At 35.7% G+C, this 24,329-nt stretch overlaps 1 protein-coding gene across 1 annotated transcript; it reads right to left on the reverse strand.

Moving 5' to 3' along the window:
• On the reverse strand, positions 1-24,163 carry LOC126830014 (protocadherin gamma-B1). The gene is made up of 5 exons (XM_050560217.2): positions 24,076-24,163; positions 20,370-23,147; positions 6,093-6,242; positions 4,718-4,859; positions 1-1,762 (listed from the first exon to the last, which is right to left on the reverse strand). Exons 2-5 carry the CDS (start codon positions 23,052-23,054, stop codon positions 1,092-1,094), a joined length of 3,648 nt encoding a protein of 1,215 aa, XP_050416174.1. The 5' UTR covers positions 23,055-23,147; positions 24,076-24,163; the 3' UTR covers positions 1-1,091.
• Between the last annotated feature and the right edge of the window lie 166 nt (positions 24,164-24,329).

Consider the following 24,329-nt stretch of genomic DNA (forward strand, 5'->3'; position numbering starts at 1 on the left):
ATAACATCATTTTCAGACATGGCAAGAAGACACATTGCTTCATTAATATAATAATCTGTACAATACAGGCTATAATAATTATCATATACAATTTATGGACGCTAATAAATATGTTCTCTTCATCTAATCTTTAATACAAAACAATATAAAAAAATAACGTGATATTTGATATCATTTTAACAAAATCTGTCACATTTCTGGTAATTTCAATACAGATTTTTACATTCCAAAACACAAAAATACACGTACATTCGCATTACATGCCGAATACTACACAATTAATACACAGACATACATTTCAATCCATTAAAATTAAATGCTATTTCGTTCCGTTTTGTATTCCCTATTTTATATTTAACCGGCTTCGTCTAGATTTAAATCGGTCCTATAAAAATGATGCAAAACGAATTAAACATTTAAAGATATTATTTCGTTTCGCTTTATATTCCGTGAGTTATATTCTACTGGGCTCGTTTGGATTGAAATGTTTACTATGGAAACCAAACGAAATGGAACGAAATAAAAATGTAATTTGAATTTGATTGACAGACACACACATTGTATAACGCTGCTTGTATTATACGAAAACGTATTTAAATGCTTTCTGGTATCAGAGTATGTCATTTACAAAACAGAGGTAGTCTTAATCTTATTAGAAAAAATGTTTCGAAGAATTAACAGCATCTTGAATGATAGCCATTTAAATTATATTTTGCGCTGAAATTCTACAAAATATAAATGCAAACTGGGTGTTTATCAGAAATGATATCCAAAACTGTCAGCTAAAATATCTGACCATAATAAAAATAACATCGTAAGTGATTATGGGGCAAGCAATAGGCCTACAAGATGGTTGAACATTTCTGAAAACATGAAAAATTGTAACGTGCTTTACATAATTTTACTATTTAAGTTTAAAACAGCGTAAGAAATAAATTTTTTTTATAATTTGATGTAAATTTTCTATCTGGACATTTCATAATTTACTGCAATCTGTAATTTAGTGTCACATATAGACTACACAAAAAACACAAACTATGCACATAGAAAACACACATGTGCACAAAACACACACACTTAGAAAAATACATTTAAACGACGACATCTTTCCAATCAGAATAGTCTAAACCGGCGAAACGATCTTCATTTTCTATTGTATAACTACCGGAAGTTGTTGTAGAACGATCGTCGCCATCTTCTGTTGTCATGGTGAGGACGCTGTCGTTACGCCAGTCTCTATGATGGGCTATTCCCCCAGTCATAGGTATGTAGTCACTATGTGATAGCACTTTGTTATTCCCCATAGGAATATAATGTCCGTTGTTCAGATATTTATCGTCTGTTCGATTTGCACTATTTTTATAAGAGGGATCTACACCTTTTGGCGGGAAACGTCCATTACTCAGTCTTTGCGCATTCGCGCCACCATTTTGTTGTGTCCTGTGGTTATTGTTTAAATTATTGTGCGGGTGTTGTGCATATAGAATATTAGGTTTCCTCCAATCAGAAACCTTGTTATAAGAGTCAATCTCTCCTTGTGGTTGATTTGCGTTTCGCGGTGAAGGAAGAACAGAACCCGCCGGATTATTTTTTAATGCTGATGCTTCGCGGAATGTCACGTGCTTTCTGGAACTATTCCGAACGGGATCTTTAACGCTTGATTTTACTGGTTGATTGGAAGCGTTGCTATGACTAGAAACGTTGCCTTGTGACTGGAAACTACTATTACTAATCTGTATATCTCTTGACAAATCGTGTTCATCTGAAAAGATAAAAATAACAAAATATTTATTTACAGTTACAACAGAAGATAGATATATCTAAAACAATTTTTAAAAAACCCCCAAAACAGTTGGCCTACAGGGTATTATATTCTCGGGTAAAAGCACGCGCACGCTTACCATATTCTTGTCATCATAACCTACTTTTAACAGTGAATTTAAATAATTGAAAATGCACGTGCACGCCTACCATGTCTCCGTCGTGATGACCTACGTTTATCAGTGCAGTTCAATAAGTATTAACAGGAAAGTTCATTAACCGGATTTTAATAATTGGAATCTCGAGAAATATTTCTGACATTTGAGATGATTTTATCTCTTGGTGATAGACCACTGCATGAAACATGGCTTGCTGACTGCTGTATCAGTTTATCAGGCGTACCAAACCACCTTGCGTAGTTTTTGAGAGCTTAATTTCTATCTTTATTTAGCGTATATCTCGTCCTGGGAGAAGATTCCATTTGATGTTTGATTGGAAAAACGCCAGATGATAGCCATTACAACAATTATAAACGGCTGACCTTGCTTGGGGCAGTATTTTGTTAGTTTGTTTTTTAGCGCGACATGCATTAATTTCAAGATGTCTACAATTCTGTTTCCAGTCTCCCTACTGGTAAAAGAACCCGCGATATTTTCAAACACAGGATCAACAATGGTGAACAATGGCCAGTAAACTAATGGGACGGCATTCACCGCGGAGTGTCAATATGGCGAATAGACGCCATATTTGCTCTTCCCAGAGTACAAACCCTGACGGAACAGCCCGGGGGGCATGGCTGAGAGGAAAAACGTCACTGAATCAAGACTCAGCAACAAAAGACAGGATTCCTTGAGTGAGCATGGAATTCCAATGATCTCGTTCTAAGAGATGTAATCGAATTTTTTGTGAACTTTGAGACGAGGAGAATTTTGTCAATTCTACGGAGAACAATTAATCGTAACCTTGATGTTGACTAGATGTATACACATGGCGTCAGGAATATTGGTCAAAGGGCGTTGGTCGAGTTGTTGTGAAAACGCCTATCCGTTCAACGGAGAAAGTAAAAATAGTTTGCATATCGACCCCCATTACCGTATCACTACAGTAACCAAGTAATAAACGCACGAAACATTTCCAATACCAAAGGGAAAATTTATATTTAATCCTTATTTGTAAAACAGGACGCAAAAACGAAAAAAAGGCTCCAACTCGCAAAGATTGTTTTGATATTTTACGGAAAGCTTTGGAAAGACATTTACTGAACCGTTGTGCTTTAAGATCAAGAGAATCGTTTTTGAAACTTTGCTCCTGTTAAATTCAGAAATTGTATTCCATATAAGGTTTGTGTTTTTATTAAATGTGACCAATCACTGGCACCACACTTTATGGGTTTCAAATCTTTTAAAACATTTTCTGATAATTGTTTACACTTCGATAAAGTAAAATGTTTGTGGCTTAGCGATTGTCCACTTAATTAGAAGGGGCACGGGTGTGGATTTAAAAGTCTTAGTTTTTGGATTAAAATGAACGTCAAGGGACTAAGCGCGGGCTAATGTATGGACCGACATTACGAATTTATGTATTAACACTAATATGTTATGTTGCCTTTCGTCTTGCCATGCTCGCGCCTCCCGCTATCCACGCACATCCGCGATTAAATAAACGGAGATCCTGGACATAATTTGTGTTGACTTTAGGCTTGTGATAAAACCAAAACAAACTTGACATGTTCATACAGTTCAGTAACTGTACAAGTTATTACTGTAACGGTGGTCAACCCACGCCATAATAAATACAGACTGCTGAGACTGTTAGTTAATTTGGCTTACAGATAAGATATACGACCGGAACAACCACGTGTAAGTGACCATTGAAATATGGCCAATAAGATAAAATTTAGTGGTCTCAAGAAGTGGTATACAATGAGGATGAACGTCCTGCTGTTCTGTCCCAACCTTGCTAATGAAGACCAGTATACGCTATTAGGGACATTTTGCCCAGTTAGCGGAGTTTCGGCTTATTTTTCGTTGCATGCATGCCAACATGTACACTGGGCCACATAGTCGCTATTTCTTGCACCCCCGACAAGGCCGCCATGGTCCCCGACAAATATTAGAATACAAATAGAAAAAAAACTAAAACGTTCCTCGAAAATCATTAAGAACTAATTTCATTCATTAGTTTTAAATATCAATCGATTTGTTATCGATATTTGAAATCAATATTTCATTCAGTCATCGCGCTATTTAAATACAATAAAGGTTAATTCTACTCATGATCCCGCCGAGGCCAAAGTTTACCGGGTTGCTCGACCATGCGTCTTGTAACATTCCATAATATAAGTTTATATATTGACATCTCAAGTGACACATGATTGACAGTTATTACATATAGATTGATTTCACGCGCTGCCTCGAAGCTGTTCGATCACGTGATACACTGTGGCCTATTTTCATAATATTTGATATAATATTGAACTGAATTCAATATAATTTCCAATATGGCTGCCATCAGATGTTAATATTTACTCTATAAGCTGTTTAATTTTTGGGATGTGTATGAATTCGCACTGATATCAATGGACATTTTTACCTTTGATCTTTGGCCGCTATTGATTTTTGGGTAGCTTCGGTTGAAACGACTTTGTATAATCTTTCTATGATAATATTTGATATACGTCTGGTTGGGCGAAATCGTATTATTTTCGATTATCCGGGCAATTAGCATTAGGCTCAAAAAAAGATGCGGGTTATGGTAGGTCAGGTTCTAACATCCAACGTATATTAAGAAGTGAATATCCACATAAAATATAGGAATTGGCTGTCTAAATAATGGCTGATGTGGACCACCTGATAACACTTTATCTGACAAGTCGACGTAACTAGTAATTTCATTCACTTCCCATTCCCACACCTTCCATTTCTTTCCGTAATATTAAAAATAGAATTTATCTTACCAAATGTTTGAGTTCCATTATGACTGGTAATGTCTTCTTCACTTCCGCCCCGGCCGCTGTCACTCGTAGTGGTCTCCCCTGAAGCGTCGCTATTGACGTCATCAGCTACATTGCCTTGTCGTGGCCAGTGATTAGATGAAGCCTGCAAATGAAACAAAATGGCCGACGTTATAAAACCAGCAACTATCAATATATGACACGCGTTACCAAGGTGTGAAATTCGTGTATTGAAAACAGTTTAAGCAGAAAATCCTTCTTTTTCAAAACCTATTGAATTATCTATAGCGGATAGGAAAACGACTTTGGTCACACCTGCAATATTTCATATTCTTCCTAATTAATCATAAAAAAGTCAATGATACAGAGAAAATGAGATCAGACGGAAAATCTAAAAACAATAACCAGCTCAAAAACTTAATGAGCGTAAATTCATATTGAACGCTGTCTGAAAGCTTTCTATAAGGTTATGACTTATGAACTGTTTTTAAGGACGTTTTTCTAAAAGGGGAAAAGGTGGGTTTATGTGGATGAAATTCTCGCTATTACTATTCAGCCAATGGCCTCACGCTTCGTCATCATTTAATGTGGTGCAGGTATTGTACAAACATATATTTCTTCCTTTTGAATTAAAGGTGTGTCGTGATATCACTCTGAATAAATCTAATTTTAAAAGGGAGTTAATTGTGAATAAACATTTAAATTTCCATCTATAAACATTTTGATACACTCATATCAATTCAATTTACCAAACAGTCACCAAAACTTAAATGTATATTCAAAGCAATTCAGTTTTAATCCACGTTTATAGTTTTGCTTTTCTTGGAGAAAGTTTTTTTACAGAATAATCTTAACAGGCCCGTAGCCAGCTTGCTGGCGCAGAGGGGGCCCCCCCCCCCAGCCCCCCCCCCCTTGGCTACGGGCCTGAATCTTAAGCCCAATGTGATATAGCTGGTTGAAAACAACATATAACTTAACAACTTCCAACCAATAAAGCAAGGTTTAATTAAAAGGAGAATCATACCAAGCATTTACAGTATTGCATATATTCATTTGAGAGTCGAAACTGTAATTATGCTACTTGTGGTTAAGTAATATAGATTTTTTTCCTTTTCGTTAGAAACGTCACACTCACTTTCAGATAAAACTAATGTTCATATCCAGTGTGGGACCTACTAATTAAATTCGGGTGCAGGGGGAATTCCTTTGAGAGCGGAGACTGCAATTACGTTACTTATGATTGGGTGATATTTCAACGTTCATTAGAAACTTTTAGATCTGTTGAATAAGTGACCCAATTAACTTCGGTGGGGGATGTTTATAGGGTTAAAGCGGGTGTGGGGTACATCTTTAACAGATATATGTTTTTAAAACTGACCTGTGATTGTTTGTAATTCTGTAACAAGGCATGATGTAACTGTAACGCGGCTAGCTGATCTATATTATTACTCTCTTGACGACCAGAGGAATCCAGCTTTAAATTCAAACTGTTTGGAGACATGCTGTTGTCTTTATACTGGTTGCTTGTCTGAAAATATACAAAACATCATTATTAGTCATGATGACCATGACGGTGATGATGGTATAATGAAAATGATCCATGTTCGACAATTACTCGTACGATATTTGCAACCAAACGCAAATAAAACTGGACGTGTTGTATTTATCCACAAAAGGATTCAGGGAAAGATAGAAGTGAAACGGTATTAAAATGCCAGAGCAGCACCAACCGGGCTATACTCCCCAACCGCTCTGAAAAATAAATTCCAAAATGAATACCATTACGTACATCTGTATAAGGAGTATACGAAATTTGAGAAATGTTTTCAATACGTCAAAAACAACTAAAACATTTATTTTAACATTCTGAGGTGTAAGTCAATTCTATTTTTAAAAAATCTAGAAATCGGTGTGATTTGTTTGTTATACAAGTGTGTCGTGTGTTTGAACTATGGCCGAAAGCTGGAATTATTTTGATTAAATTGGTTCCCGGGGTGTTTTTGGATAAATATATAGACTCCATATTAACGTGTTATAATCCCCCTTTCGCCAATAAACCACACAGAACAACACAAATTTACTGACAGTTTTCAATGAACATAAGAACGAAAATTCAACAAAAATTCCGACGACCGACGGCGACTCTTCTTAATCAAATTAGCCGAGGTAAATAGATGACCGTCGTTTGTGGTGTCATTTTACGACCAGGAAATCGGGACTTATAGCGCCCGATGTCACGACTGATAATGTACATACTGATTTGTGTGTTTGGTGAGCCGACATGGAGCATCAGTTAAGGAAATGGTTAAGTCGTAAGTTCCGGATGTTATATTAAAAATACCTGAGAAGGAACTTGGGACAGGGTACACATGACAAGACCATTGATTTATTTATAAACAAATAATCGAGAAAATGGAGTATATGTCCTACCACGTAAATTTATTAGCTAACTTCCCGAATAAATGGGGTTTAACGCGCAGCTTTTATTTACCGACTGGGCTAATAAAGACAGGTATACGTATGCCGTGTTTTATGTGGGAATTTTGCCCTGGTAGCACCGCTACGGTCTGCTCTTGTTTCCATTTTCAAATATCGGGAATTTTTAACGTGCTGTTAATGATAGCCTAAACACAGGGACTTCGGGTTTGCATCCTTTCCAACAAACAGACGTTTTTAATTACCGGGTCTTCTATGTATGCCCATTCTATCTAGAACATCTGATACCACTTCGCATTGTTTGGAAAATTCTAGCAGGGGTAAGAAAAATAACCTCACATGAATATTGAACGACGAATTAATATCAATCTGTCGTTATACTTATCCATAAACTTTGACAGCTTCTAAACATGCATCTGTACATATTGGTCAAAGAGTCGAACACAGGGATAATAGAAATTGCCTGTTTATGAATATAAAGCTCTATTAATAATGATCGGTTGTTGACAGGTCATCTGACCATCTGACTTTCATGTTTAATAGAAATCGTTTTGTATTTACACAGTTTGTGTGGTTAATACTTGAAATTAAAATTTAGGAGCACCTGATCACGTTTTTATGAAAAACAAAGTGTGACCATTCCCTAGCAACAAGGGTACAATATGTCGGCTAAAAGCTATCAATTTGTGTTTGGAATGCGATGTTTTGAGATGTGAAGGTAATAAAAAGACCAAAACGTCACTTAATCCAGGACTTTACTGTTCAAAACGCGCCGATAACCCAATGGCACAAAAAAGAGAGAAGATTTAGTCATCATTTGCAATTTGTAAAGCAATGTGGTGACTTAGCGACAACGTCGACTTTTTTTGTTCCGAAAGTCTTTGTGGAATATTGGATTGTCTTTAGTGTACTATTGATGAAACAAAACCGAAGCTAAACAGTTCATCACCTGTTTTTACTTCTTGACCTCACGAAGAACGAATTATGTGGTATTCACCGTGTTTGAACGCGGAATACGACGCAAGTGTAAGGACTGTTTGCTTTATTGAAGCGGATTCGTTAAACATTTGACATGTGAAGCCTAAAAATTCGACAGAGAGGCAACAAGTCAATTGTTTAGCATCATAGAGCCATATGTTACAAAACGCCCTTGCTTGTAAACCAGTCTAAAACCAGTAACATGCGTGACAGTTTGAAGTATATATAAGTGGAAACTCAATTCATCAGCTACTCCTTTTAAAATTTCCCTTTTTTTTCAAAACAATAAGAAAAAAGGGCTATCTCTATATTTTGACAAATAACAGTATGCTATTTGTTTAGAGTCGTTCAACCATTGAACCAGTTAAAAGTCGTGTTTATAAAATCATTGTCTGTATATAAAAAGGTTATAGAATTCAATTTACAAAATATAATTCTCATTTTAAAATAGGGACCGCCGTCTTTATAATTGTAACCATAATATTTTGTAAACGTACACAAAAGAAGAACAGTTAGTTTTTGAATATAAAATTCTCATTGAGAAAAAAAAAAGTTTTTTAACCATCTAAACATAGATACACCGATTTAAATCAGCTTTGGTTTCGTTTATATTTGGAGTATACGTCAACACAAAGGAATGAAATGAAATGGGGTTTAATGTCCTACTTTACTGCACCAAAGCGATAATGATGGGCACGCGCCATGTGGTGTGCTGTGGGGGGATTTTGCCCGGATAGCGGCGTTTCCGCCTACTGTTCATCGAATTTCAATTGCCAAAGGTTCTTTTACGTGCACCCCAACACAAAGCCAATTACATGTACTTTGTTACACATTATGATTATTCCGAATGGTGTAGAAAATGGGACATTAAATTCCATTTATTTTCGGGTTCTGTAGGACCTAGAACTCAATCAAATGATATTAAAATGTAACTCAATCTGTCGTACAAGTTCCTCTAATTACGAACTGCACGCCCAGAACATATTGCCGCTCTCTGATTACAAATATTGTTAGAAATGTCCAAAACGTTTAATTAATAAGCTTGCAAGCGAGTTCCCGTCAATTATCAACATGGCCGTCATCTTTAATCTGTCATCACAATCCAATAAATTATGACATGCGGTGATTTGCTGGTCTGACACGAATATTAAAATCATTAAAACGCATTCTAATCAGCCTGGTCATTTGTCCATTCTTTACTATGTCCATAAGTCATCATTACCCTGGTCGGGGGTCCCAATTACAGGCCTATAATAAAAACCACGGGAGACAACTGTTGACCGCCGCACGTAAATACAAAATATCATTCAGGTGTGTCTCATTGTCCGCGATATCACTATTATGGAAGCTGAAGTTAAATATAACAGACCGGGTATGTCTGATGACCAAAGTAAAGACCTACTTCTACACCAGGCTATGACTCAAGGTTCGCATTTATCTCCGTGCCTATTTTCATAACCCAAATACAAATATCTGCATAGGATGGGAAGGGTAACAAACCTAAGCGGACGGTCGTTTCAGCCACGGACATTTCAGCGAAGATTGTTTCCGAGTAGACTAAAGAAAAACTAATAGTGGTGTAATCAGTTATCATAAAATTTAAGAAATGAATTACAAGTAGCGAAATTATTTCATCAGGCTATGTACGTAAGAGCATGTTATATGGTCAAAATGTGGCAAACATAGTAAATTTCATTACAAGTCAAACATGGCGTAAATGATACCATCAATCGAATATGGCGTAAATGTTACAGTAGGCTAGCTAAAATCAGTAACACCATTTGGAGTGATAAAGTAAAATTTGAAGCCGTCAGATGGAGAAATTATTTTAAAACATGTAAAATTAACTCCAGCGGCGGGGTAATTAGAGGTAAATAATATCGCTGATGAATCACATTGTGTTGCCGAACGTATTATATATCAACAAAGACCCGGCTTCTCTTCTCCGCTTTGGTAAAAACACCGAAAGATTTGAAGATTGTAGACAATATTCGTCCAGGAGACAAACACAAACCTAAGACAGACTCATTGTTACGCTTAGTCGCAAGATGGGATGTGGTCCATTGTTGAAGATTTGAAGTCAAAATCCTTTATTTGATGACTAGTTAATGGAACAAAAATGGCGGTTCTTTTAAAATGGCGGCGGTATTAAATGGGTTTAAAATGTAATTAAAGTCATAAGTTTGTGACTAAGCGTCGGTCCGAGTTGACAAAGACGGTAAAGATCTTTACAAAAGGGGCGTCTGACTTCAAAACTTTTAGAAAATTTTCAGACGACACAAACAAACGCTGTAGGTTCAATAGTATAATCTCATTTAACAAGTTGAAACGAGTTACTAAAGAAATCAGTAGATGTATAAAGAAACTGAAATTTATAGATTTAAGCTAAGGTTATAACAGAACAACACAATGAAAACCGTGAACCATTGTGCTTGAAAACGACACGAGGATCGTTGTAGGAACGCAGCTCCAATTAAAAATATAGTAATTCTTTCCATATAACTCTTGTGTTTAATTCAATGTGTACGATTACTAAATGCGGTTTAAACAGTACATCTACGAGATCGTCTTAAATACAAATGGCACCATGTCTTGTACTGTCCAGAATCAAACGATCCTACCAATTCGGAAAATATTGAATTAAAATAACATTTAAAAATGGTGGCAACATTTTGTCACTTGTTTTAGTAAAGCCAAAACGTTTAGTCGTTGCGTTCCTTCGTCAATTTTCGAAACAAAATTACCCCAATTGTGAGCGAAAGTGGCTCCTGTAAACTGTATGACAATTTCATAATCAATTCATAAATATTTTTTAGTGGGTTGTAAATGTGTTGTCCGTCATATAACGCACCGTCTAGTCATATCATGATTGTCCATCGCCATTTGTAACGCACGGTCACGTAGCTACCTGTACGTATATAAAAAGCCGATTCAATATCCGATGTATTGATTACAAATCTATTTTATCGACGGTATGCTTCGATGAGTAATTCGTACCTGAGTGAACCTGAAAGATAGTCAGAGATTTTCTTAATAGTCACCTTTGAACAATACGGAAATATGCTAATACGTTTAGAGGCGGCGCTTTTCACTTAAATTACTGCATTACGGGGATTGACTTTTCCTCAGGTCGTTTGTTTTCAATACTAAATTGCTTCACGCGAAATTTCTTTCGTTATGCGCAGGACAGACAATGGCCGATATGAGAGGACATACTTGGAGAGGTCATAAAAACAGTGAAAAGGGCAGGGATTAACTAGATTTTTGTAATTTCAAACTTTATTGAGTTCTTGCAGCCCTCTCTTAATCGTTCGTTAGGGTTATTTACCAAGAATTAAGGAGTGCATTCATGTTTAATACAAAGTCGTTCTGCAAAGATCTATTATACTGCAACACTCCTTGCTCATTTTGTAAGTTTTTGTGTGATTATTCGTTCCAAATGACCCTCAAACAATCTTGTTTTATTTACCAAAAGTTAATAAGTACTTTGTCACTTAAAAAGCTGTCGCAATGGAAAAAAGAATACCATGTATATTTAAAGCATTTTCTGTTCATTTCATAATTATTTTTTTTATCAAATTTTGCATTAATATATCCAATGTTGATAGATTACATAAGGATTACAAACATTAAATTGTGTAATCATTTTTGTCTTTAGTTCCCAAGTTCTACCATTTGTGTGTCTTCCAAATTGTAATATTCAATATTTCACATCATAAACATTGCGTCGTTGCGAACACTGAGTCATATCAATATTTAAAATTTGCGGATTTTTTTTTTTTTTAATTTCCGCATTTAAAAAAATAATTATCAAAAAATTGGATTTTTTTAAAATTCCGCATTAAAAAACTCAAGTGGTTCCAGAAATCTCAATGCACCGTTTGAACTGCAACTAATTATAAATGTCAAAGAAAATCATCAGATATTTTTTGAGGTTGTAAATCCAGTGACTGGATGTTGATTCAGGTGTCTCGAACATCTGAAAACTTATCTTAATTCAAAGTTTAATTTCTTTGACTGGATGCCTCTAACACTATATTTAGCGTGTAATCGCCTTAACGTCTTTGAAGAGGGTCGGTTCATTAAAATTTCATCACTTTTAAGAGACCGAATTAAATGTGAGATTTTAAATTCGTTCCAGATGATCAGAAACTCATCTTGGGGAAATATTTCAATATAAACTGTAGATTACTCATCTTAGAGAAAAATTTCAATATAAACTATATATATTAGATCTTGAAATTTAAATCCCGAATTTAATAAGCTACCTGTTAGTAATTTATTTTTTGAAATTGATTTCTCAATTTTTATTTCATTTTTTCCCCTATTTTAAATAAATATATCACAGACTAAACTTGGCTAGATTTTATCATGGGAAAAATTTTCTTTGCTATAAATATTTCAAATATCAAAAGACGGTGTTTATTGTAATAGTATACATGTATATGCTACAGGGTTGTTCCATTCCGTCCTTTTCTTTGATGTATTTGGCACATAAATTTGAAATTTTAGAAATATGAACCATAGGACGTTTAATAGGACACTTTCTATTGCCGAATGAGGGATAACTGCACATCAAAATAAAGATAAAACAAACAATACAAAATCTTATAGTGTTAAAACATCGCAGAGATTGATAGTTACACGAACTTCCCAAATAACTGTTCTAGTGGTGGTACCCTTGTCTCGTATTTAACCCCGGGGTCCATCTTCGTAAGCCACGATTGAGGATCATGTACATTGTCATGATAGAATATTGTACCAATCTTTGGTTTACGATGACAAACGGTAGATGACGTAATGTCCTGTTCGTATTTACTGAACACAGAACTGGTGTTTCTGTAGGTTATTGATGATATACCACAGATCCGACCACGTACATGTATGAAAAAATAACATGAATATGTATAATATAGATGATATCGTATAATTTATACGGGGCGTGACTGTTTAAATCGTATAAAAGGCCGAAGGGGGAGGCCTTAAACTAAAGACAGTAGACTTAAATCCTAGATTCTAAATGTATATATTTTATGATCTCCATATCTCTTAATCTATATTGACTTTATTCATATATCTATCTCGACCTCAAATCTTATAAACAATAAAGTTTAATAGTTTACTGATAAACTTGTTTATGTGTTTATGCATCATTTGTTGATTTTTATACGGTTTTAATAACCCGTTATCCCGACGGACGATCTCATAGTCGTTACTTTAATAGTTTGGATACAGGCGCCGTTTTAAGTCGTTTGTTATACTCAGATCAAAACTGGCCTTTGGCTTGTCAATACATGTATATACATGTAGATAGAAATTACATTATTTTTAACGTTTAGATATATCCAAGCAACACTTTATGTCTTGAAAATTTGCTTGATTAGTGATTTTATTTATGTTCATTTGTCCCGAAGTTACGTTCAACCCAGTATCTTTAGCTTCTAAAATCTAAGTCCATTTCTTGTTTACGTGGAGGTTCCCATAGATGTGAAAACTATCAGTAGGCCTATATAGATATTGGGTGTCATCAGCCACCATCGTCAAATATTAAGGAATGCAATGATTCCTTCCACAACCTACTCAGATACAAATGATCAGATACAAATAAATATAATTTGATTGTGCAGCTTGAATATTAACGACAGACGGGTACCTAGCTTGTGAATCAGCGTATATTATAATGAGAAAGTAAAAGTAGATAATGTTTTTTTAATCAGGAAGTATTTGTTTAAAATATCTATTTATAGATCGTAATTATAAAACTAATGGTACTTTAAACTTTTTATATATACAAGCCACCAGTGCCAGTTATCGCCAACAACATCATTAGTTCAATCATCACATATTGATAATATACCGAGAATAATTTATAATACCACCGACATTATTTATTAATGGAGGATCAACACGGGATGAAAATAAAAATTTAAAGCCTTTAAATTTATGGTAGATATTTTAATTTCACATTAATTTATACGGGTATGTAAATTATAGTTGCCCAGTATCGACTATAAACCTGGGATCAGCTATGAATATTAACAGTTTCCAATGATATGAATTTAGAATTCCCTAAAACAAGCGACGTTGACAACTTTATGACGCTTCGTCACTCTGCCATTTTTGTTTATTTATTTAGGGTTATTTACCTTGGATCAAGAACGCTGTGTTAATGACGTAACTCACCCTGAAACACAACCCTTCCAGCTGAGACAGACAAATTACTTTACCAGATTTTTTGAGAATTATCACAAATTTTTTCTCCGTCGATGGCAGAATAATTGAAGCGAGTTATTTATTTAGTTTATGGGGCATATTATTATAAGCTGTTATTTTTTCGTTGTAATATACGAGTGAGAGAATATCTTCACATCACTCAAATCTACCAATCCTTACGCGAATCAGTTTTGAACCAGAAAGCGGTTCCATAACTTGGTAATCTTTTTGTTGTTCTTGATCTTAGCGCTTGGCATGCTTTTCTTTGGACAATATTGCGCATCGGTGTGTGATACGACGACGCAATTCCTAGATGACGCCATGTTCCAAAATTGTCGATTTCTGGTTCAGAGCACAGTTCAATATTACCCGGGTTTTTATGTCGGCATTTGTAAATACCACGTAGACTATAAAATACAACGGGCATTTTAACTGAATTACGATTATAAATAACTAAAGAAGTCAGTCGAGGTTGCAGGAATAATTTTGGCACTTGGCGATGACGAATTAGTGGTTACAAGTTTTGTTTACAATAAACATGTCATTTTCTAGGATTTTGATGAATTTGTTAAAAAGTGCCAACTCTTTAAATTATAATTATGAATATATTAATTTATGAAGGTTTTTCGTTTGAAAATCCTACTATTAATTAATGCACTTATAGGTAAACAATGAAAATACGACATTATTAAAATATTTTCGGGAATAAGATCCCTAGGTATCAATTACAAGAAAACAATTTCGTACATTAAGAGGGAGGTATGCTGTTTTCACAGAAAGTAAACAAAACAAAAAGTTAATAGTGTATAGTACCATAAAGTTACTCGAGGTCCCTTGTGTAATTATAAAGTTACTTGAGGTCTCTTGTGTATAATAAAGTGAAGTCAAACCTATTAACTGGTATTATCCAAGACTCTAATTTATATTTGACACCCTAATTAACCCGTCAATTGTTACGTGTCGTCAAGTGTCATATTTCGCGGTAAATAAGTCATAAAATAGAACCAGAACAATAAATAAATTACTGGCTATAAATCAACGTATGACAGTTTTAACATCTACCATAGAATTTAAAACTTTGAATACAAACTACACTTAAATATATAATCACAAGATTTGGGCGTCATGTGATAATTGCAGTAAAACTGTTTAGTGTAAGAAATGCAACGTTACTTGTCTGCGATACCCCTACCCACCTCACCTCCATAGAAGGAGGCGTTAACCTTCTACTAAAAGACGAATGCGACATTGCTTGACTGTGATATCACATTCCGTGAAAGCGGATGTTACCCCCCCCCCCCAATAACAAACGAACGAATGAATGCAGTGTTGTTTGAATATTACCATAGTTTTAAGCGGACGTAAAAATGAAGCTATTCGGTGCGATATGGAAATGTATATGGCTCCAGTTGTGCTAACCCTTCTAGCTCGCCCAGATAGTTTATTTTAGAACACAAATACGTCTTGTCTACATTTGGAATCAAAATACTAAATACCTATACACGTGTATTGGAGGGCATGAGTAGTGCATGTTACAAAATATAACGTGTAAATTTTCCAAAACGAGAAAATACACATACATGTACACTACAATTTTAAATACAACGTGTGAATTTCCCCACCGACCAGAACATGTACGCAAACTGCAATTTGGATTCCCTGTATGTTGTATATTTATCATTGTGATTTTAGTCTACACGTGTCCGTGGTTTCAAAATATCAATATTATTGTTCTCAATAAGAAGCTTATCGATAGAATAAAAAAAAACCTGTACTTATATTCACTACTTAGTGTAAGTCTTTTATCAATACAATACTATGACAATATTGGTTTGAGTAAGCCCCCTTGATGAAACCCTCCACAGAAGAAGATAATACGAAACGAAAATAAACAAGTTTATTGAATAAAGGGGGATAATGAATGGTATATGCATATTAATAAATGTTCTTCTAATTAAATTTGGTTACAATATACGGAGATTTGTTGAAGTTCATATTTAGGACAAAGTGTATAGAAGGTACATCTAAACCTTCTATTTTGATTTGAGGTGCTCAAATTGAGGAATCTTGGAATCATCTAAGATTATGTTATGACGACTCAGAATTGATTACGTTTAAAATCTTTTAAAGCTTTTGGATATGATTATATTTTAATTTGTTGTAAATAGTTTCGCAATCCTTTTATTGCTAGGGTCCCCTTTATAAATCCTCATCAACTAGAAGAAGTCTTTGAAATGAAAGCCGGAAATCGTGTCAAAGAAAGAAACACATCCATGCAAGATCGTGTATCAACTTTGATGTAACGCCCGCTGATTTTTCTTAACACGACTCTTTAATTTATTTAAAATTAAAACTTACATTAATTCACTGTGTATCGTTTTAAAACGTGCATGTAACATTGTAACGTTGATGAAGCCATGTGACATTAATCAACATATTACGGATGTACATGAACCATTTAATGGCGCTCAAAGATTTATAAAGAGATAAATGGCTCCCCACGTGTTTCCACTTATAAAAAATATATTATACGAGTAATTATAGTTAATGAATTTTAACAAAATATTTTAACAGTACTCGAGATGAGTTCGTTTATTGCCATTCTACGTCCGTTTCCACTTATAGACAAGGTGTTAAAAGGCGTCTACGTCTACGTAAACGTCTGCGTTACATGTAAAGTATGTTTACAAATAAATTGGTTATGGAGATTGAATTGACACGAATCGTTGTCTAAATAACCTCTTAATTAACACGAAATGCCTACTGTTCGCGTGCCCTGGTCAATACTACCGCCTGTCACCCAGTCTATCACAAACTCGTTTAGTTTTGACACATGTAATTAACAATTGCACTAATTGCCCTAGCAACAGGTGATGATACAAAGGATGCAAATGCAGAGGTGCATCAGGTACTGGTCAATAGGTCCTATGGGAATTCTCTGACATCCAGACATAGATATATACCGATAAATTAGTTCAAAATTGTAATAACCGAATCTTATCTACACATTATTACGTCAAGCCTCACTTACGTTTACAAAATGGCGTCGTGGTTACGTCATATCATGTCGATGGCATACCACGAGCTCGTTAAGGATTCTGACACAATCAGTGTCTTAAAACCCCCGAGAGTAGCCCGACTTAAGTCCGTTAATTGCTGAGATGCTTAAGACAATATAACTCTATTTGTTTAGGAAAGTGGTGTAAATGGGAATAAATTAATAGAATTAAATACGAATCGAAAGTTTAATTTGAATGCCACCAGCTATGAACACGAAAACATCGGATACTTGTGGGATTTTAAATCCACTCAAGAGAGTTAGACTACGATAATACATTAGTTGGCAAAGTTAATACAACGACTTGATTGGTACTTGAGACGGTAGTAGTGGGGTAGCGCATGCACGAACCATTGAAATTGGTTTCGCTCGTTGTGTCTGTACTTATACTCAAGAATCATTGGACTTTAAAGTGCCTTGACTGTTGTGTTACAGAAAATATAAATCAAACGATAAAATTATAAAAAGAATTCCCAGTGACACTAATACGAAAACTTGGAAATACAAAATTGTAAGATATTACTTTGAAATTACCAAATTGATGACGTCGTTTACTGTAAAAGATTTTCAATTCGAATCAGATTTTGTGTACATTTCCTACATGCACGGTTATCTTTGCACGATGACGTAGTTTAAATATAAGGATATTGCTTCGACAGCGGTGCTACGATCTACGTTATTTCGAACCCCAACTATCAAGGTAATCCTCAGAGATGAAATGGAGTTTAAAGTCCAACTTTTTTGCCTCGACTGGGATAATGAAGACGGGATATCAGAAATCAAAAAAAGTTACATTTGTCACTATACATCACAACCCTGAACAAACTTGATACTACCTAGATGTAGATCAATAGTTAATGGTACTAGAACAATAAAAACATCGATTATACAGGAACTTCATCTATCTCAGGTATTTATACACAGACGTGTTTCTTACCTGTTATACCTGTACAGGTATTTTCTAAACGGGCACCTGTTGTCACGTGAACAACCAAAATATTTCTACACTAGAATAATTTCAAGATTCACCAACAAATTCTTTTGATTCTTAAAAACGAAATTTGTTACGACAATCCGCAAGTTTTCAATATTACATTATTTGTTTCTTACATTCTTAGTTCCTATTGTTAAACATCAATTCGAAAACTTTTAATTTTTGCTAAAAATTGATTTTTATGGTACATGTACGAACTTTTTAAAACCTTCAATCGGACATTTGTGTGAAAATGGCAATGTTTGGAAACAACTTTTGATCTTTACTTGGAAAGACAACGTATTATGAAAATGTTAAATTTTCAGAGTAAAACATACATCTACGAACTTTTTAAAAACTTCATTCGGACATTCGTGAGAAAATATGAATATTTCGAAAAGACTTTTCATGTTTACTTGGATAGGCAATGTATTATGAAACGGTTACATATAAATGGACAAGATCACTAGGATTCTAGTGCAGAAATTGTTTTTCATCGCTAACATCCAAACGAATAATAAAACCACGAGCATGACTAATAGCCATACCTAAAGTCTCGTTTTACTATTCAAATGAATGGATGCGTTTAGAAATTTATTGAAAGTGTAATAGCGCATGGGTATAATGTATGTACGTACTATGAACAGCAGCACGTGATTAATGACGTGTTTGGTGTAGATTAATGACCAGTACAAGTCATTTAATAACATAACTGTATGTTTGCTGGTCATTGCTACCTGGGAATGTTATGAAGAATTTTAACATACATGTATAGCGATCATAGCATAACTCATGAATCAAAATGAAAAATTAGTCTCGCATGCGGAATTGGTGATTAATTGATTGGGATGAATAAGTAGCCTACAGTGACTATACCACTCCGTTTGGTATTTGCAAATGTCCTTCCACTTATTGATTATAAATGTACGTGCACATATACGAGATTTATATTTTATGATAGATAAATTAGTATTGTGTCAGCCTAGTTTCCCAATGTCAATGATGCAACATGAAGGTCCTAGTAAGGAAAATTCGTCTAGTCGTTCGGATGGGTCAAGAATCCAATCGTGTACTCGTTGGTGTGTACTTTAAAGAACCATTGGTAGATGATATACGATAAAGAGTACGTGGAAACGGTTGATGCAGAGAAGTGGGATGTTAAACCCATTTTCATTTCATTTCGTATGATTGTGCCAAAGCGCCGATATATTAAATACATAATCGAAATGATATGAGGTTTAACATCCTACTACTCTCCTTCGACTGGGCTAATGAAGACGGGAAAAATACATAATCAACAATTAACTAAACAATGGTCATTTCACCTACTGTAAGTAGCAGTAGAATGCATTTGAATAGAGAGAAAAATGACGCCAAAGAAGCCGTGGAAGAACTATCAAATAATTGAAACGATAAAAGTTAATTAATATGATAAGGATGTTTAAATTTGGCAATGTGAAGCTCAACTCAGCACGATAACAGCTTGATACTGTATTGTACATTCATTTAACTTTAGTCGAATGGAACCGATGACAAGTTTATTCGGCTTTTTTCTCTGATAAGAATGTCAGGAATCTGGAAGTGCGCATGTGCAATATACTATTCCTTATCACAACACGGCTCATAAAACAACGAGTAGGCTCTAATGAATCCGGCTGTTTTCGTCTATTTGGCGCGAATCTTAGCTAAACTGTTTCTGAACAGGTGCTCGTTTCAGATAATTTACAGACAAAAGACAGACCAACGATGCCGCTTCTCGACGTTTTTCTCCTCGGTTTACGTGTTCAAGAGAATAAACCGACTCATTTATCGCGATTTAATCGAAAAGCCACGTTTGACAGACTCGCAGAGGAACAATCAGTTGCACGTTCACATAGAAATGATGATTCGGCGGGAAGGTTCTCTAATCAATTTATTGGTAAAACACTTCGAGATATTCTCCAGGGTATTCGAGACAAAAAGTTAACAATGTTTAAAATATCTGTAAATTGTCTTACCTTGGTTTTATTGTCTAAACAGGACGGGTTTTGTAAAACAGAACTTGTGTCAGATGGCACCGGAAATCCAAAATCGCCATCATCCGCCATATTGGATTTCATCTCGTTGATGTTATTGCTTTTAATTGGGTCATCGTATTTTCCAGTTTCATTATTTCCGTTTGTTTGTCTGCTATTGGTACCCTCTCTCTTTCTGTCTCGGCGCCTCATGATGACAATAATTAACACAATGGTGGCCGAGAGGACAATGGTCACACAGACGATCGTTAAAGTTATCAAAATATTCTGTTCGTTGCCGAGAACGTGTGCGGCAGCAGCTGTGCCGTTGCCTTTGGTCAGTTTAATTAAAAGCGTGGTATGTTTGGCTAATGGCGGACTGCCTTTATCCTGAACACTGACAATCAGACGATACATGTTGATATCATCCATATCGTAACTTCTAGTCGTAAAGATTTCCCCCGTCTTCGAATTGATGTCGAATCTCCCGCTATCATTACGCGCCGTGATGACGTAATGAATCTGTCCGTTTAGCCCCGAGTCGTAATCAGTGACCCGTATCCGAGAGATGACAGTGCCCGTAGTATCAGCGAAAGTTACATTTACAAGATAGTTAGAAACGTTTGGGAAGGTTATAATGGGTACGTTATCATTAATATCTTTAACTTTAACGATAACACGAGCTGTGGCGTTGAGAGGGGGTGTGCCTTTATCGACAGCCATCACCCTGAATTCGTACACCGACTTCTTCTCATAATCTAAAGATTCATCTAAAATCACTGATCCGTTTCTTAACAACGTGAATGGGATGGATGGCGTTTTGTTCACAAAATAGTACTCGAGTTCGCCGTTTACTCCCGATTCGAAATCTATAGCCGATATTATTGAAACCAGTTCACCTGGTCGGGCCACTTCGGAAACAGGCACTGTAAAAATTTCTTGAGAAAATTTCGGGGGTTCGTCATTGATATCCAAGATTTTAACTGCTACTTTCGCTGTGGCTGTTTTTTGTGGCTTGCCTTGATCAATGGCTAATATGGTGAAGTTGACGTATTTGTGTGTCTCGTAATCAAATCGTGTGTTAGCCATGATGACTCCATCTTCTGGGGATATTAAAAATTGTCCCGAGGAATCTGACGCGAGAGAATATCTAACTTCACCATTGGTTCCCGAATCTAAATCTTGGGCTGTCACTGTTAGTATGCTTTGGCCCATTTTGTTATTTTCTGTAATATTGGCGGAATATCTCATTTCCATAAAAGCTGGCGCATTATCGTTTTCATCAATCACTTTGATGACAAATGTTGAATTGGCTGTCAGTGGCGGCGTTCCAGCATCTTCGCAGATGATTGTAACATTTTGTTGGTGGGTGACTTCACTGTCCAACTGCTTAGCGACAATGACTTTGTACTCATCGACATCAAAGCCCTGAAGATCGAAATAAATTTGGTTCTGCAACTTGCAGGTGACGATTCCGTTGCGACCTCGATCGGAGTCTTTAACGGCTACGTGTGCGACGGCTGCACCCAGACTGGCGTATTCCGAGATGCTCGCACCTGATAGGATGTTGACAGTTAATTTAGGTGAGCTATTGATAACATCGCGCACAGTGACAGTAACGACAATTTGACTTGTAAACGGCTGCAACGCATGGTCACTAGCTTCAACAATGACGTCATAACGTTCTGTAGCCTCGCCCTGCAGATCACCAGTAACAACCATAGCACCCGTTCTCGGATCGATTGAGAACAGGTTCAGGATTTTCTGATCTTGATGAGAACTTAATTTGTAAGTTATGTCTCCATTGTCGCCAGAATCCAAATCAGTTGCTTCAACTGTGAGAATAACGGAATTTTGAGAAACATTTTCGTCCACGTTAACACTGTAGCTATCTTTGTTGAACTTGGGTAGGTTGTCGTTAACGTCAGTGACAGTCACCTCAACTTTCATGATCCCCTGTAATGGTGGAACTCCGCCATCTTTAGCAACTATCTGCAGGGAATATCTATTGGTAGTCTCGTGATCCAGCTCTTTTTTGACAACCAGGTTGAGATAAGAGGTTCCGTCGAGGTTCTTTCGGAACGATACTCCGAAAGCCCCATCACTTGGGACAATCTCATAGGTTTGTAAGGAATTATTCCTGCCCTTATCTCGATCCGAGGCACCTTCTAAAGGAATGGAAGCACCTACTAAAACGGCTTCAGATACATCAAGAGCCACGGAATCGCTAGGAAATCGAGGTGGGTTGTCGTTGACATCGTCTAAGATAACGTTGACGGAAACCTTGCGAAAGAATTGATTCAGAGGCGACTGGATAACAACATCGAGAGAAATGACACAGTTGACACTGAAAGGGCAAATCGTTTCTCGGTCTAACGTGGATTTAGGACCGACGGATAATTCTCCGGTGCTCTCATCCAAACCAAACAAGGAGGTGATGGCGTTACCTTCGGTTAAAAAACTCAATCGTAATTTGGAATAATCTTCGTCGCTTACAACATTTCTAACATTAGCAGTATCGTTTAATATGTTTCCAATAAAAGTGTTCACCGGTTGCTCTTCGGGGATTTGGTAAGTTAAATCTGCACCATTAACCATCGTCACAATCGATAGAATAAACAGACACAGACACAGGGACTGTTGACATACGGCCATCTTGTTATTTACTCCACACTTTCGTCGTTTCATGGCAACTTTACAAAAAAGTTTTTATTTTTCTCTCTCCAAAAGTAACTCCTTTACTTTAAAATCCTTTTAGTTCTTTTCATGACCTGGGATTATCTGAAAATAAAAATAAAAAAGTTAGAATTATCCCTGATAAACTTTAAAATCTTTATGTTTATATTTAGAATAAAAAAGCAAGCAAAATCGACAGTCGAATTCCAATAAACGAATTTGGCGAGATCTAGTAACAACATGTGGGCTAACACCATGACGGAAAGCGGGCTAATACCTGACTGAAAGCCGTACAAGTAGTCAAAATCCTATAGACGAATTCGGCGAAATCTAAGAACAACAAGTGGGCTGATTCCATAATAGAAGTGGTACAAAGTGTTCACAAGAGCATCGAAGTTGTAAATTAATGCAAACAACAACCTGATTCACGAACGAATTTATATTTCTATGTCAAAGTCCAACATGATGAGTTAACAAGAGGAAATATTTAAATATTTCTGTATACATGTATAAAGCGATACGCTTCCATGTGACATTAAAATATTTCTATTATATCTCATGACTATACATGTCAATTCAAATATTTAACAAAAACAAAAATCGCATTTTAGACATGATGCACTTTTTTAGCCAACATGCAAAGTATTGGATTCCAACATGTCGATGACATTTTGTTCCTACATATGCTATTATAGATATAGATCTATGTTGTATATTAACTTCCTTTACAAGTTGCAATAGGAAGTACCTTGATATGAAACGACATGATGTTAGATAAAATTGGTTTAAAGACCCCCTTTCTGCACCAACCCGGATAATAAAGACGGGCAGCGTGTGACCTCGGAACAGTTATGAAATAAACGAATATATATATTCAATTTCACATCAAAACATTGCAATCAACCTCGTGTGAATCCAAACACAAAACACATTGACGCTCTATGAAAGTCTTTAAATATATTCCATGTGCTTATAATTTCCTGAAGATGACTAAATACATCAGCGTGTAGAATATCCATATATTATTACTCACTTAAAAACATGGCGAAAATAGAATTTCACTGAGAATATAAAACTATAATATAATCCAATAGAAGAGTCCTGTTCTTGACGTCAGCTGGAGTATGACTACTACAATATAACCACACATCAACACTACACTATTTCCTACTATTTACCTAGACCAATCATAAGTCCCGCCCAACATGCTTTATCAACCAATCAGAAAAAAAAGGTGTGGCTTACATTGTGAGTGATTGACAAGTGAGCGAATTAACTTCAGTAATT

This window comes from Patella vulgata, chromosome 8, assembly GCF_932274485.2.
Source record: "Patella vulgata chromosome 8, xgPatVulg1.2, whole genome shotgun sequence".
Taxonomy (NCBI): domain Eukaryota; kingdom Metazoa; phylum Mollusca; class Gastropoda; family Patellidae; genus Patella; species Patella vulgata.

What these genes read in the sequence shown, in the direction of transcription:
- LOC126830014 (XM_050560217.2), bottom strand. Translation starts at nt 23,054, where the DNA reads ATGAAACGACGAAAGTGTGGAGTAAATAACAAGATGGCCGTATGTCAA. An exon ending in GTTTAGACAATAAAACCAAG is followed by an intron (nt 6,243 to 20,369) that starts GTAAGACAATTT and finishes GTATATTTTCAG; the next exon opens with ACAAGCAACCAGTATAAAGA. An exon ending in AGAATTACAAACAATCACAG is followed by an intron (nt 4,860 to 6,092) that starts GTCAGTTTTAAA and finishes TTTCATTTGCAG; the next exon opens with GCTTCATCTAATCACTGGCC.